Source organism: Hetaerina americana, unplaced genomic scaffold (assembly GCF_022747635.1).
Source record: "Hetaerina americana unplaced genomic scaffold, ioHetAmer1.1.p SCAF_4, whole genome shotgun sequence".
NCBI lineage: Eukaryota > Metazoa > Arthropoda > Insecta > Odonata > Calopterygidae > Hetaerina > Hetaerina americana.
The window spans coordinates 61,308,024-61,324,178 of record NW_027286985.1 but is presented as its reverse complement, the minus strand read 5'-3'; the positions used below and the strand labels follow the sequence as shown (position 1 = coordinate 61,324,178).

General features: G+C 37.3%; 2 protein-coding genes across 8 annotated transcripts in view; one reads left to right on the top strand and one right to left on the bottom strand.

Moving 5' to 3' along the window:
• The window catches only part of CLIP-190 (Cytoplasmic linker protein 190), a 242,731-nt gene extending 231,233 nt beyond the window's left edge, over positions 1–11,498 (bottom strand). For all 7 annotated transcript variants that reach the window (XM_071590881.1, XM_071590879.1, XM_071590880.1 and 4 more), the window contains exon 1: positions 11,452–11,498. The gene's annotated coding sequence lies outside the window, so the exon portion shown is untranslated. The remainder of the gene's footprint in view (positions 1–11,451) is intronic.
• Positions 11,499–11,580: 82 nt separating this feature from the next.
• On the top strand, positions 11,581–15,409 carry pelo (protein pelota). The gene is made up of 9 exons (XM_071589722.1): positions 11,581–11,788; positions 11,955–12,047; positions 12,137–12,287; positions 12,363–12,476; positions 12,556–12,696; positions 12,881–13,103; positions 14,352–14,544; positions 14,640–14,746; positions 15,028–15,409. The coding sequence occupies exons 1-9, from the start codon at positions 11,748–11,750 to the stop codon at positions 15,114–15,116; spliced, it is 1,152 nt and encodes a 383-aa protein (XP_071445823.1). The 5' UTR covers positions 11,581–11,747; the 3' UTR covers positions 15,117–15,409.
• Positions 15,410–16,155: the final 746 nt, after the last annotated feature.

Genomic DNA, 16,155 nt, shown 5'->3' with positions numbered 1-16,155 from the left:
CGGCAGAGACGCCTCCGCGATTGTAGCGCCGCCTTATTTGGCCGCGAACGGCAGAGGCGCCAAATAAACTCCCCTGCCCACCAACATGACAATAGTTACGTCTGTGGGTAGGGTGTCTGAACTCTGAACGGAAGTTGACCCTCATTTAACACGATTTCTCGAAAATTCAAGCAGTCCGCATGTCATTGTCATGCTCGAAATGGCCGGATGGTTTCGTTAATTTGACGCACATTTGCAAGTGCGCCAACAAACATTGAAAAATAAATCAAATACTTTTGTATGCATAATACTTCATGGAAATGTTGGAAATGATTGCGGGAGGCATCCCTTACCCAAGTAAATTACGGCCAGGAGGGGAGACTAAAGAAAAGACATGAGAATCACTGAATCCTAGAGTGTCTGGTTACGCTGGATGAGAAAATTACCGGAATGTTCTTGTTTAACGTAAAAAATTATTTATCCTTCCTAGAGATTTTGATACTTTTTCGTGATATTTTCATAATTATGCTTTGTAACTACTTTCTATCCACCAAAGATGAGGGAAAATTAACAAATCGAAAAAGTTGGCAAAGAAGAGCGAGAGTACAGCGTCTGTTAAGTGTATGATGACGGTTTGGTGCTAAATTGATAAATTGTTGCTACATGTCGATAATCACAACTTTCTGTACATATTCCGATACAACGACGTGAACCTTATTTTGCCGAATAAGAATTTAAAGTGCAATCGGTGTTAAGGACACCTCGCGGAGCCTAGCAAAAGCTAGAACACAGAGAAATCAATATTTCGAGTATGGAAACATTCATCGTCGTTTGATTCCACCCGGGTTGATGGTAAAAATATAAATTAAATCACCCGAATTACGAGTTAATTGTATGTTATTAATACAGCGACCAAGATCGATCAAATGTACTTCACTAACAGTAAGTTCACTTCGAGCTGAGTTTCCGAAGTCTAAGCAGCGAATCCCCGAAACTTTCCAGTATTTTCAAATGAATTTAGAAGTTTCTCCTTAAGAGACGTTAATATAAAGGCTAATCTGGAAAAATATTGAATACATTTTTGGCGGGTAAAGAATATCGGAGCGTTACAAGTGAAATGGTTGAATCTTTACATGAGCAATGCCCATTTATTTTAATTTTATTACTGATAAAAGCAAGAGGTATCAAATTGATGTGAACTGTAGATTTTTATCAAAATGAACCTCCCTTACGGCAAAAATTGCGAGAGTCTAAGTACGACACCACTGAAGGGTGGAAGCCACTACTCAGTAACGGGGATAGGAAATTACGCCACATTAGCGCACGGGGTTTCGGATATATTCTAATTCTGACTGCGGATGCTGTGAAAATTATGGTCATTCCCAACCATGGACCCTTATTGTCTTTAATATTTTCATTAAAAAATTTTATGACACCCTCGTATCCTATCGTTTAGCAGTACGGCGGCGAACGGTAAAATTCGAGGTAAAACATATATCATCGTTAGATGAGGCTAAAAAATAGAAATAAGATTGGAAACGTTCGTTTTCAAGGGGCTTAAAGACACTCTCCTACATATAAAATGTAGGTATGACTCACCGTCAAATATAGTGTAACAAGGAAATAAAGTTCTCACAAATGGCATAGAGATAACCCAAACCTACCCTATGATCTAGTAACTTCGGAATGCAAGTTCTTCGCCTAAAATAATTTCTCAATCGCAGGATGTGTACCTGTTCATGGGTTCTTTTTCTTTATAGCCACCAAAAGGACTGGTTTCATCTCTAAAATAATGAATAATTCACAACTAATGCCTTGGCATTGCAGATGCTATAGCCGCATAATACATTGATATCAGTCGTACGTGTAAGGCATACTCTATTGGGTCCTCGTGGCTGTCTTGGAGCAATCGCGAAGCGATAACTTCGGCACGCCTCTTTATCAACATAAAAAGGAAGTTGGATACAAGACCACGCATGTTCTGGTCAAAAAAAAAAGAAAATATAATACCAACCCACCAAGAAGTTGCGTTCGGAATGTTTAAAACGGTATTCTGAGCGTCAAAATTAACACAATAACACATTGTGAAAGCTTTAAATATCCCACATGCTTAGCAGTAAGGATATTCAACTCTTCCTACAACAAAAGCCACATCGTAGTATTTTTTTCACTAAATTTACTCCGCCATGAGATGAAAGCGTCGAGGTTACGAAACAAACAAACATAGGATTTTCAGTAACCGCAAACCCAAGTTGCTCCACAATATAGTATATCAACTCATGAGGTATGTAATCCTTCAAAGAATGATCCTGCATATTAATAGTTCTCAAGAAAATAATAAATGTGTCTAAGCTCACCTGAGTAGAGGCGACTTGAATAAAATTAACTTTCTTCCCACGTAGGATACTTAACGCCATTAGCTGTGAAAGTATTGTTCCGATTATGTCTCATACAAATCGAACCATGTAGCATGAAGCTTCACCTGCATGATTCAATATGTACCTGGAGGATGCAATAAGAGAAGCCCAAGGCATCGAATTAAACTGAATTACGATCAATGGAGAAGAGATAAACATGCCACGCTTCGCCGACGACATTACAATGATAGCAGAAAAGCAGGGGGATCTTCAAAGGTTACTAAACGTATTGGATCAAGCTCTAAAAAGATACAAGATGAACACAAACAAGACGAAGACTAAAATCCTAGTATGTGAAAGAGAGAAGCAGAATACAGTAGTCACACTGTAAGGACAACAATTGGAGCAAGTAGATCCCTTCACCTATCTCGGAAGTATCATCACATGGGTCGGAAGAAGTACTAAAGACATCAAGGGAAGAATAGCTCAAGCTAAGAGAGCATTCACAATGAAAAGACAACTTCTGTGTTCAAAGACGATAGAGCTACAGGCGAGGAAACAATACGTGAAAACGTTCGTGTGGAGCGTAGCACTCTATGGATCAGAAGCATGGACCATCGGAAAAGTAGACCAGAGAAGTCTATAAGCCTTCGAAACCTGGTACTAGAGGAGGATGCTTAAGATCTAATGGACGGATAAAATAAGAAATGAAGAAGTATACAGAAGGATAGACGAAGAACGGACCTTATGGAACACCATAGAAAAAAGAAGAACCAGATTGATTGGCCACACCCTGAGGCACAATGGATTCGTGAAGAATATAATAGAGGGAAAAATAGAGGGAAAAGTTCCAAGAGGAAGGCCAAGGGGTAAATAAATGGGACAAATAAAGGAAAAAGTACATTGCAAAAAAATACCAGGAAGTAAGCCAATTAGCACCAGATAAGTAGGATGGAGGGCTGCAGTCGACCAATCTTAGGATTGAACGAACAATGATGAAGAAGCTTCAGAGATCATACGTGTGGTCATCAGTTAGCCTCTACGATAAATCTGGCCTTAAAAGAGTTTAATCATCAAAGTTAAATAGCTTTCAAAGCAAAGTTAAAAGCTCCATAATTTTCTGTCATAAATATATCTAATTTCCTTCGAGCAAGAGTTTCTAAACTTCTTGTTAGTAGTTTGAGCAATCTGAGAGGAAATATTGTCAGTACGAAATATTATCTCGTATACTGGGTGGTTTTCGTCGCTGCTTGATGGAAGCGAGTCACAGTAAGATTAAATAGATGCCAATTGGTTTTTGCAAAACAAAAAGTCTTTATTCCAAAATATAGGCCTCGACTTATAAAACCATCTTCGTACGAGGTCGCTGAATACAGAGTTAAATACAAAAACCAACTGCTTCAGTCTTAACTCTATAAGAAGTCAGCAGGTGAAAATAAAAATCCAAATCACATATATCTACTCGTATGCCAATTCTAAGAAAATTAAAAGTTACTGTTGCGGCATCCCCACCTTTTTCTTAGAAATTGTCAGAAAAGGAATTCATCTTATCAATGAAATTTATGAATTACCACCCTATAAATGGTTTAATATGACCGCACCTGGATTTTAATGGAGACAAACTTATAATACAATGCTGGAATTTCTTTCTTTAGTTTCCTTTTCCAATCTTTTGGCGCTTTTCTTGGCGTACTTTCGCACACGGCGTTACGGCAGGGAAAGTGCGGGAGGCGTGATTTTTCTATTCAAAAGGCTATTCAATAATAAGTTCTTCTGTTCCGAAGGATTAGACACATTCGATTATAGCGAAGAATTCTGTCTCCGGAGACCCAGAAAGTGGCAGGGGTGTGACACGAGATTAATCGTACTCGTAATATGGCTGTCAGCAAAATGAGCAAATGGTGCAAAATATTCGCAGCCATCAGACGAGGAGTCAAAAAATTAGGATGAAGCCTATTTAATCATTAACTTGCATCATGACATTATTCACAATCATTCATTCTCAATGCATCAAAGAGGAATTGGTACACACTTCAACGACGAACATATTTTCGCGCATGAAAGAAAAATGCCAATCGAAGAAAATTCAAGTGACATCGTAGCTCAGAAAAAAAATTTGGACCAGAGTTCAATCAGAAACGATACAAACTCCACTAATGGAGAATGCTTAGCGATAAAACTAACCACAGTCTCTTCACTTAACATTTTTATTTCATTTACACAGTACCCGGCAAGTCACCATTTGGGTGCGTGGCAGGGGGAGGTTACTTACTACATTCACGTAATTATAAAAATGGAAATAAATTCATATCTCTCGGAGAAATGAGAATAACCTCTCACGACGCTCTTTTTTACGAAAATTCATTTTGGTTCTTAAATACGTCGTTTCAAAAACCTTCAGAATTACGGAATCACATCCGTTGCCATTGACGCAATGCCGATATTTTCAAGTTACTACACTAAAGAACCCATTTATTTCAACATTTTTTTAAATTTTATTTACATCAACATTAACATAAGATGAATTTGAAGTTCAACCTTCTGGAAAATCCTTTTCCTAGGTCTCTCTTCACTCGTTTGGGAGATCTGCTGCACACAGATGGACGGAAAAACGGGCTACCTAACAGAATCTCGTAGACAGCCAACAAGTAGTAAATGACGTCCAGCCGTGTAGTTAAAGAAAACATTTAAAAGGTTATATTCATTTAAATAAGTGAAAAATAAAACAAGCAACTGGCATATAGAAAGTAGAAATCCTTTCTTACATAGCCTTTATTATGCCGGACACATTAGGAAAGTTTAACCCAATAGTTCTGACGCAGCTGTCATACCATGATACTACAAAATAAGACATCAAGTAGCCTACCAGCTCGAATTCTAGGGTAATTCTGCCGGTGTGTCCATTTCTGGATAGTTCTTCACTCATGGAGTGATTGAGTAACGTTACGTCTTGATTGTTCAGCATCCGGTAGACTTAACTTGAAGACCCAGGGTGCTTGACCTAAAAAATCGCCAACACTATTTTCACAAATCAATAAAGCCAGACGGCATATAAATATTTTTTGACCGCACTCGATGGAGCGTTTACCAGGATACAATGGAGCTTGCCAACTCCGATCAAAAATTAGGGTAGATCAATATTGTAAAAAAACAGGCCAATGCCTTTCTGAACAGCGCCCAAACGAAAAATTTTTCAAGAAATCTATTACAGGGGAAAGATTTTGGCAAACCACTATATACTTTACTCTGCGGATACTCTAGGATTCTGATAACTACAGATGGCACAAGAGAGGAATCTACCTAAGAAAACAATCGCCGAGCAAAAAACAATTTTTCCGAGACAGGAAAATGGCAATTTCATTGATATAAATCGTCTTCGACAATTTTCGGGAATGGTTTTCCTAAATATTTCGCCTCAGTGGGTTTCTTGTCTTCCTCCTTACTGTTCAATTTGCAAATGGCAATCCAAAATCGATAATTTAAAAAAAACGTCTAGCCAAGTGCCAGAAAATTAGTTATTATTTTATGTTCTAGTATTTTTACATCGTGCACTTACCAATAAAATAACAGTTGACCCTCCCTACGCACTGAATTATCTGGTGATTCCCCTAGCAATAAAAAACTTTCTATTGATTCATTATTAAAGCGATCCAGGTACACCTTCGCATATTTCCGTCAATGTTATTTAAACTGACCTGTCCTCGTACTGTTACAATGGCTAAATCTACATCGTGTCAAAATTTAGGTACCAAAACTTAAGGTAGCTATATGTATTGACCCTGAAAATCACACGAATAATACTGACACCACAGCTATATAAACCTTTAACCTTTTATTATATGCAAAAATGCAGCTCTATCTCAACTAATATGTGAATGTTTAAGAATCTAATGCTGTATTTTTCAGAATGCTTATTTCTTGAATAAGTATTCCTCTCGTGCAATACTGACCGAACACTTTAGCTGTCTCCATCAAACAACAATTGAAATATGGGTCTTATCTCCACAGAGACCAGCTGGTTACCCTTGCCCGCGTAGATAAAGCTGGTCGGTCACATGCACTCTCCCTTCGCTATCAATTGAAATTTGAGTTCGTTGCTTTTGCTGCTATCGGCACATAGCACGCGATAAATACAGTTGTCATTTCCATACATAGTGATGAACACTAATCCTTTTTTATGAGAAAATGATAAGATAAAGTTTTCCTCTGCTTTCGGGGACTTCTAAAATCGTATGGTCTTAATCCAAAGCAGGTAATACGAATATCGTTGATGGCAGAAGATCAACATGAAAAGAAGCATGGTTAAAGATGAGCAACATCAAATATAACTCTGTAGTGAAATAAAAATTCGAATTGTGCTCAGAATTCATCTCTTGTAAATATTTACCAATTAAATAGAAATTTATCTCCAACGGAGCTCTTGAGCTGACTGAACCAAGCTAATGAAAAGATTAAGTAAACATATTTATTTAAGGAGGGTTTAATCAAGAGTGTAGCTAATAACTCAAATGACCACAAATAAATTTACGTTTCCAGTGTCAGTTAGCTAGAGCAAACATTTACTCTAGCTAGAGAATCTATTACTTCCGAAAATTGGCCTCAATTACTCGAGGGACAAAAATCATAAAATGCAAAAACTTTTACAAGTGGTGGCTTATTGCTTTGGTGTCAAATGATATCATATTCAAAGTTAGTGCATCCACGGAAAATTGCCGTTCGATAATTAGAACTGCACAGACGGAAGACATTACACACGATAGCCGCATTTTGACAATGTTTACAAACCAAACTTTTCCTAAACAATAAACAAAAGAGCTGAAGAGCGTCCGGAATTCATGACTCACAACAGCTCAGAACTTCACCAAATAGTTTGAAAGAAGCCAACAACGTAATTTCTCAGAAGTTTTCTTCATGCATTAATATACCACAAAAAGGAGAGATGTTCGCATCTTCAAATTGTCCAATAAATACTTACACACACACACACACATACATATATATATCTATATATATATATATATATATATATATATATATATATATATATATATATATATATATATATATATATATATCCATTAATTCCCCGGAAGGTCATCGCAAATTCGGTGGTTAATGTTTAGCCGATACCAATAAGACCTCGATCGATCATCTTAATTTCATGGACAAAGCCATTTATGACATTATACCATGAATTTGTAGCATATTCGTAGAAACAATTAATTCTTGCTAGATCTTGGGAATAATTGGCTATCAGTCGACATTAATAGCCCAATCAATCATGATTTTTAGTAACCACCGTATTCAAAACCAAGGTGGTTTGATAAAGACCTCACTAAGCCTTACGGTGTGTGAAAATCAAGCATCAGGGTAGAAGGTCCCGTTCCATTTCCATTACCAACCGCGTTTTCCCAAAAAATTAGTACCTGAAAACATCACTCAGCTTGAGTGAAACTGAAGGCACCCAGAACGTCAATCGGAATCGAACCGGGACTCTCATGTCAGTAGCCCAGCGCTCTACCCACTGAACTAACACGCCCCAAGTATTACTATTTGGATAAATAACGGCGAATTTTATTTAATTGGCACTGAAGGTAAATAAAGAAAGAGGCTCAGGGCAGAGGCAGAATTGGTAGTAGTTGCCGGAGATGTTACCCTGAAAACGAGGGCATATTTTCTTCTGCGTTCACTTCAATAGACGGTTAATTCTTTACTCCAGCGCGTGACTTGAAAATGACAAGACTCTAGATCCCAACTCCTTTTTTAATCACTGCCAATTTCAATAGTATAGTATATGACTCGTCTGAATCTTTCCGAGCAATAACTCGTCATCCACTCCACAAAACCACTTCCAAGATGAGGCGAAAATCTTAGGGGCAAGGACTGCGAATTTTAACATTCCTCGACTTAGGAACAATTAATGGTACAAAGCATTCCTGCTGCAAACACACTACCATTTTCCAACTCTTTTCAATCAAATACCTCATAATTCAGGGGCCAATAGCTCCACAGATCCTCAAATTACGTGATAATTAACAAAGAGCCAAGTAAGAACCTAACTACTGGGAAATATTGTATTAAAAACTCCACCGCACCGAAAGAGATAAACTTATTTTGCAATTTGCATTTTCGGAGTGTAAATATTGCATTGAAAGAGGCTACGCCGTAACTACGGAGAAGCTGGGTTCACTGAAGCCGCTCCTGGATGAAAAAGCGTTTCAGATGAAAACCCAAAATGACCTCACAGCGTCCAGTCACACAAGGTCTCGAAGAGTGTAAAAAAAACTGCTAAGGTATTCACTCCAAAGAAAGGCATCGATTTTCGCTCCTATTTTTAAGTATACGAGCAGGATTTCGCAGAAATAAAGCGGGGACTGAACTTCTGCGAATCTGTAAGCGGAGTGAGATCTCAGATGCATGGAAGCATAAGATGCGCCGTTGGAGCATGAATGGTTGACAAATTATTGGCTGATCCTCTAATAAGTTTTGCAAATAAAACAACTACATTTTTTCGTAACTTAACGCTCGCACCTCTAATTGACCCATCGTGAGTTCCTGCTGCTGGACTGAATTCGAACCGCATAGGCGTAGCCTATCAATTTATGCATTGTCAAGACGTGCGGCGTGTCGATTTTTTCAAGATGTGGTTTTCATACTCACCGCCTCCATGACTCACGGCAGCACTCTTAAGAGGCATTTTTTTATCCCCCGTAAGATTCAAATACAGAAAGAAAAAAAGAAGACTTCGGGCTCCGTCGGCGAGATGGTGCCGCTAGCCCCACGGATGATGATCTTGTCCCGATACTGCCTCGGAAGGCTTATTCTTAATATACGTTTTAATCTACGTCACTCCCCGCGCGACTTCGAATACCAAGAGGACATAGACATGAGCCATCATGCTGAAGGCAACGAATATTTTATAAACGAAGTGATTTACAAAACTCCTCCTCACCTCGCTTGACTTTCTTTAATTTTCAAATCAACCCCTTCGCTAAACTGAAAGACACTTTCGACAATTTAATAGTTTTTCTTCATTGTGAAAACGGGAAACTTCATATAAGTATTAACGTCATCATTTCGTACATCGAGATGCAAGTTATGAATCCAGCGGTAATTTTGATCTTTCGCTCGGTATCCACACCTACAAAGTCCTCAAAGTTAGAACGAAAGCAGATAGGGTCAACAAATTATAAACCCATTCATAGGATGCGTATCCTATTAGACTAATTAAAAAATGAAAAATAACACTGGATTAGAATTTTTATCCCTGCTTTAAGAAGGCTTCAAAATGATTTGGTGCAATGACGGCCGGCAGAAAGGAAGAAGGAATGCTACGGTCGTGTTAAGGCATTATCTTGGACTTTCTACGTGTATTCATGAGGAACATAATATTTTTCTCATTTATGGCAGAGTTAACATCGCACAATCATTAAAAAAACGGTAATTTGATCTTCCAGCAACGAAGGAACATGAAGGTTACGCCACTGCTATCTGAAAAATGAAGTCCAAAAATGTCGTCAGGTCGAGCACCACCAGAGAATGAATAACTGTCGGATAACCACAGAAATTTTTTACTGATTCTATTGTTCATACTCCTCAAAATATTTGCAGGGGTAACGCGCGTCACATTTTGCTCTCTCCGAGAAAGAATGTGTATCTTCATCTTAATATACCTTTCAATAAATCACATTTCAAAGCATAAACCATGGCAACAAATACTGCAGTTCATTCGCTGCCGACATCGGGCACTTATTCAACGGTCACGGTCATAGCCTAATCACCAGAGTAATTAATTACATCCATAGGGTCGTTAAGATTATACAACGAATATTCACACGCAAAGGAAAAGTAAAATTACGATTTGCTAATACGCAAGATATGAACACTTAGGCTGCCTCCAAGGTAAGAGTTCACGCCCAGCAGTCGGCAGAAAAACTGCGGTTGGAAGTTTTCTTGGATGGCATTTTTATTGCACGCAATGAAGACACACAATACCATGGCCGATAAGACATGACAAAAGTACACCAATTACCGATCGCGATCATTTGACGCAAGCTAATCAAGAGTCAAAACTCGTTTACATGGTACAAATTTTCCTATTTCTCTATTTTTTCGAAATAAAAATTTTTGGAATTTAGACAAAGACCACCTAAGTAAGGATTTATTTGAACCCGAACAATAAAGGATAACATGATCAGCGAAGTATCATGACGATTAGAATAAATACCAGGAAACTCATTTTAATGATCATAGGAATTGGAAATAAAAGGTTATGACCTCTTCCTATTCAGGGCTTTGATTCTCGCACACTCCCTCATTTTCTCAGTTCTCAGTCACGACGAAGACTAGTAGTCAACACAAAAAGCAGTTTAGATTTTAACTCAAACATTCATAGCCCAAATTTATAACACGGTTATTCCTGCACCAGATTTCGCAACTGTGAAGATCCACTGAATAGGCGGGCCCTAGTTTGAAAGCAGGGAGGTAAAAACTGGTTCAGCGCGCGATGGAAAAAAGGATGAAAACGTTTTTAGCACACTGTGTAAAATTGAAAAATATTCATTTTTGCTATATCTATTGATAATTACCGACACATTTGTATTGTTTTACTTTCACCAAGAGAGCAGTCGAGACGAATGTATAAAGTGGACAGATACATTAAGTTCAGTAGATACACGCCACTTTTCCAATAAGCCGTGATGTGAGAGCACAGGTAAAATTTATCCTATTCACCCAAATGTCAAATTTAAGAATGCTAAAAGCCAACAACAATAAATCTACACAAACTAGTGCTTCAAGAAAAATAACACCTTCATAAATCCCGGAACACGATATTAATTGAAAATTCAATACCACTTCAAGTATTTTTTTGTGTGGAAAATGTTCAATAGAACGCAAAACATACTCTTTATAAATAATTAAAATAGTAATCAGCGAACCTTAACGGAATAATTCAAACAGGGAGGCTCATGTTCATTAGAAGCCTAGGTTACTGCAGGACACAGTCAATGATGAGGTCCTTGAAGTGATACCGAAGTTACACGTGATGTAAAACATATTCATGAGGTATTTATCAGTGACAGTAACAGAGATAAAGACAAAATACTGTACTTACCACAGCGATCCCACGGCGGCCGTCACCACAGACGACTTCCAATTTCCTCGACGAACCTTGCGCACTGCGATTCCACGCTATTCACAACGACTGATTCGGAAGAGACCACCAGAGTCCGCCCTGTGTCATGAATTTCATCTTTGACATCCGGTTGTCCTCCTTGGGACGTGTGTAACCTGTGCAATACCTGCTGAAATGGAAATAGTGCATTATGCTCATTTTGAATTTATTTCTCTCTCAAATAATTTTGATTTGATTAGATATTATAGCAGTATTTTTAGGAATCGCTTATCAATATGAAGTTGCTACACAAGAACGTGGATAAGGATGGAAGGGGGTATGTAACATGTTTATTAACAGTCCACAGTGTCGTCTCCTCAAGTATTAGGAATTTTTCATTATTTTTCAATGCGAATTGTAATATATTGAGCATTCATCTATAAAATGTCTTTTAATGAGTTTTTATTCAGTCGGAACCCTGAAATTGTTATCGTCAATTCCAGGATTGTTTCCCTTATGCCGGAGGAACCAGAAGATATGTGGCATGCATACAACTTGATTGCGATTGGTGACAATGTCCGAGGGTCTACAATCAGGTATACACCTTTCCAATAGCATATATATTGTTATCATTTTGTCTAGCTCGCTGACTAATAGTTCTATGCTTCTGCCTGACACAATCAAGAAAAGTACAAACCGAGTCTGCCACCGGTTCATCAACTAGTAACAGAGTTCGGACCACACTAACAATTAACGTGGAAACAATAGATTTTGACACTCCGGCTTGCATGCTTCGACTGAAGGGGAGAAATGTAGAAGAAAACCAATATGTTAAGGTATGTGAGGAAGTAACATCCCTACTTAAATGAAAATTGCCTATATCTGTTTAACTGCCACACTTTCAAACTTAGATGGGAGCATATCACACACTGGACCTCGAAGTGAACAGGAAATTTACATTAAGCAAACCAGAATGGGATTCTGTGTCATTGGATCGCGTCGACATGGCTTGTGATCCCACACAGGTAACGACACTCAGTACATGGTAATGGCATAAATTACCGTTTTATTCAAAGATTTACTATTTGGGTATTATCATCGCAGCATGCCGACCTGGGAGCAGTCGTAATGCAAGAAGGGCTGGCGCATATCTGCTTAATTACAGCAAGCATGACAATAGTAAGGGCTAAGATAGATCAGAGCATTCCTCGAAAACGAAAAGGAAACGTTCAGCAACATGAAAAGGTATATAGGAACATGAGCCTCTCATATCATTTGTTCAAGCATTAATTTAACTGCTATAATTAATTTCTATTCGCATATACTCCCTTTTAATCTAAAATCTTCCAAATACATATTTACCATGTATTTTTTCTTAATTTGGATTTGCAGTTATCTCCAATTTAATTGTGCAATACATTTTTTTCAGGGGCTACAGCGGTATTTTGAAAGTGTCATGCAAGGAATACTTCGACACATCAATTTTGATATTGTTAAATGTATACTTGTTGCAAGCCCTGGTTTTGTAAAAGACCAGTTCTTTGAATACATGTTCAACCAAGCTGTCAAAACTGATAACAAAACACTTCTTGAAAACAAAGGGAAATTTTTGTTGGTACATTCTTCCAGTGGCTTTAAACACTCTTTGCGAGGTGAGTTTCTAATATTTACTAATATCAAGCGCATTCAGAATTGATTAATAGGAAGTGGTAAATGCTCTGCCTACTGATACGTGATTGTGTACTTCACAATTTGTTTTGTGCCAATGCCCCAATACCTTAAAATCATGTTTAGTGTGTAGATGATGTTAACATGGCGCTTATTAGTAGTAGAGCTAAGTTGTAACTGGATATAGGTAGATTCATAGGAATAGTTACAATAGGTTAACATTGTAACTACAACCTGAAAGCCTATCAAGCTTGAGGAGACGTGAAAGTTGTGAGAGAAATATTTTGAAATTTTCATTTTAAGAAATGCCCACTGTTAAATAAGATAGCTATGTTCACGCTTCAATGGATTAGTCCTTAATGTCTCTAAAATTGAGACCACCATGAAATTTACATTTTCTAAATAAATTTGCCAGTATAAAGTGAAGGGTTACATTGTGGCCCAAGATAAATATACCCACTACAGTGCTTTTGTGTGTGGTTTGTTGTTCCATGTTATATGCCGAAATGTTCAGTTAGACAGCAATTTGAAATTGCAGTAATACTTCGGTAATTCACTCGTTTAGAATCATTAATTGCCATTTAAGCCATCATTCCACTTTACATTCGTTCATCCCTTAAGAGGAAAATTTAGCAATACTATGGCATGGAGGAAAGTTGCATAAAAAATCCCTTGATAGCTGCCTTGGGGAAACACAATATTTGGGTGATTGCAGTGGAAGGGTATACTACTTTGCCACACCAGTGATTTAGTTGAATTTATAGTGGGGGTTTGTTCAGCCATTATATCAATTATATATTGCCGTAAAAATTATATTGAAGTGCACTCCCTATTGCTTAAGGTATTCGGCTATATATCCCATCCAGTACAGGGTAGACTAACGACATACACTGATGTAGGAATTTTGTCGTTCATTTTTCTAGTTTTTTTTTTAGTGCATTTGAAAACTAATTTCAGGACTTAAACATTCTGTTTTGTAGAAACAATAAAGTTTTAGGAGATGGTAGAACTCATTAATGTCAAAATAAAACTTTGGTTTGAAGTCATGCCAACAATCAGATTCTTAGGTTTCACAGGAATGCATTGTCTTGTTTGTGCTTAAGAGCTTTCTAAGTAACCTTCCATATGAGTGATTAAACACTCATTATTAACTGCACTTTGCACGAGTACATCAACTCTGTACCACATTTTTTCATACCCATTTATGTATATATACATATAATTTTTTACAGAGGTTTTGGCAGATCCTGTTGTAGTTGCAAAGATGTCTGATACAAAGGCTGCTGGGGAAGTTCGAACAATGGAGGCATTTTACACAATGTTGCAAATGGAACCTGCCAGAGCCTTCTATGGATACAATCATGTAGAAAAAGCAACGGAGGCACAAGCAATTGAAACATTGCTTATTTCTGACAATCTCTTCCGGTAATTTTATATGAATAATCTTGAATAGCTTTATCATTGTACAAATATCAATTGATTGATTTATCTTCAAGTTCAACTTAATATTTTTAATCTAGTTGTCAAGATGTTGTGCAGCGAAAAAAATATGTGGCTCTGGTGGATAGTGTAAAAGACAGCGGCGGTGATGTAAAAATATTCTCCAGTTTGCATGTTTCTGGTGAACGTATGTATATTAGTTCATTACAATTCACATTGCCTTTATAAATCTACTAGTTTATAAATGTATAAGGTTTAATTATAAAGCCAATCAGCCTGAATGTGTAATGTTAGTGTGATTACTTTAAATATAGCTAATTAGTAACTGTTAAATGTGAGAATTCGAGTTTTTGTTTAGGCCTTATCAAATTACCAAGTCAACCATAATTTTAAAGTTTTTTTCTCTAATAATAAAATGTATGCCATTTTTAAGTTACGAGATGTTATGAAACTAATTTATTCTTTTAGAATTGGACCAACTCACTGGAATTGCAGCAATTCTACGCTTTCCAATGCCTGAGTTGGAAGATGAGAACAGTGATGAAGAGGGTGATTGATAATGGAGGAACAATGCTAAGCATATTTCTTTTTATGATGAATGTGGTATGGTAATCCTGATTTTGTATGAATCTGCAAAACTTTTAGGTCTTAATTTATTTTTACAGCCGTAACTGATATTTGATTATGATTTCCTAAAGGAGATTTTAATTATTGTTGTGTATATTTCTGTACAGAAGTGAGATGGGGCTATTAATTTCTACTATAAATGGCATTAGATTGCACATGGATGGGTCATGTAAAGGTATGCTTTTTAAGCTATTGTCAACAATAAAGAGCAATGCAAACCCAGTGTGTAATTTTCACTTTTTTATAAATAGCCATCAATTAAAGGAGTACTTGAATGTGAAAGGCAGCATGAACCATGACATCTGAAAGTCTTATTAATCACTTGAGATAACAATGCATTGGACAGGAAACTAGCATGCTGAGTATGTACATTCAGGGACACTCACAACCTATTATCCGGCAAATAACACCGATTCAGAAAGGAGAGACCACGTGGAGTGCATTTGGGACTTCTTATACACAACGTTCTACAGTTAACCAAACATTGCTTCACTAAGAGAGCGCAAATTTTCTGGCACATGTAGACGAAGTTGATATGTCAAGACCATTGCAAAAGAAAGCCATGAATGGCTCTACTGAACAGTACCATGCCCAAAGAAATCCTACACAGCTACAGTAAGGTGTTGCTACCTTAGGACATGCATTCCTCAAAATAAGATATGAACTTGTTACTACACAATACATGTATGCTTACAAGTACTTATCCACTGTCTGAGTTTCAAATGGTACCACCGTTTTCATTGCACGTGGTAACTTCAGCTTATAAATGGGTCTGTAAAAATCTTTGGTGGACTGACTTGTACTTAAAATCAATGATATAGAGAAACCAGTTTATATTTTAATTAAATCCAGTTTTTATCCATCTTCAAGATGAATAGAATCAAGTAAATGAGGAGTACTTGGGTCCAACAAAAATCTCTCGTAACCAAGTAGACTACACTAATACATAAATGGTATAGGTGGTTTGTA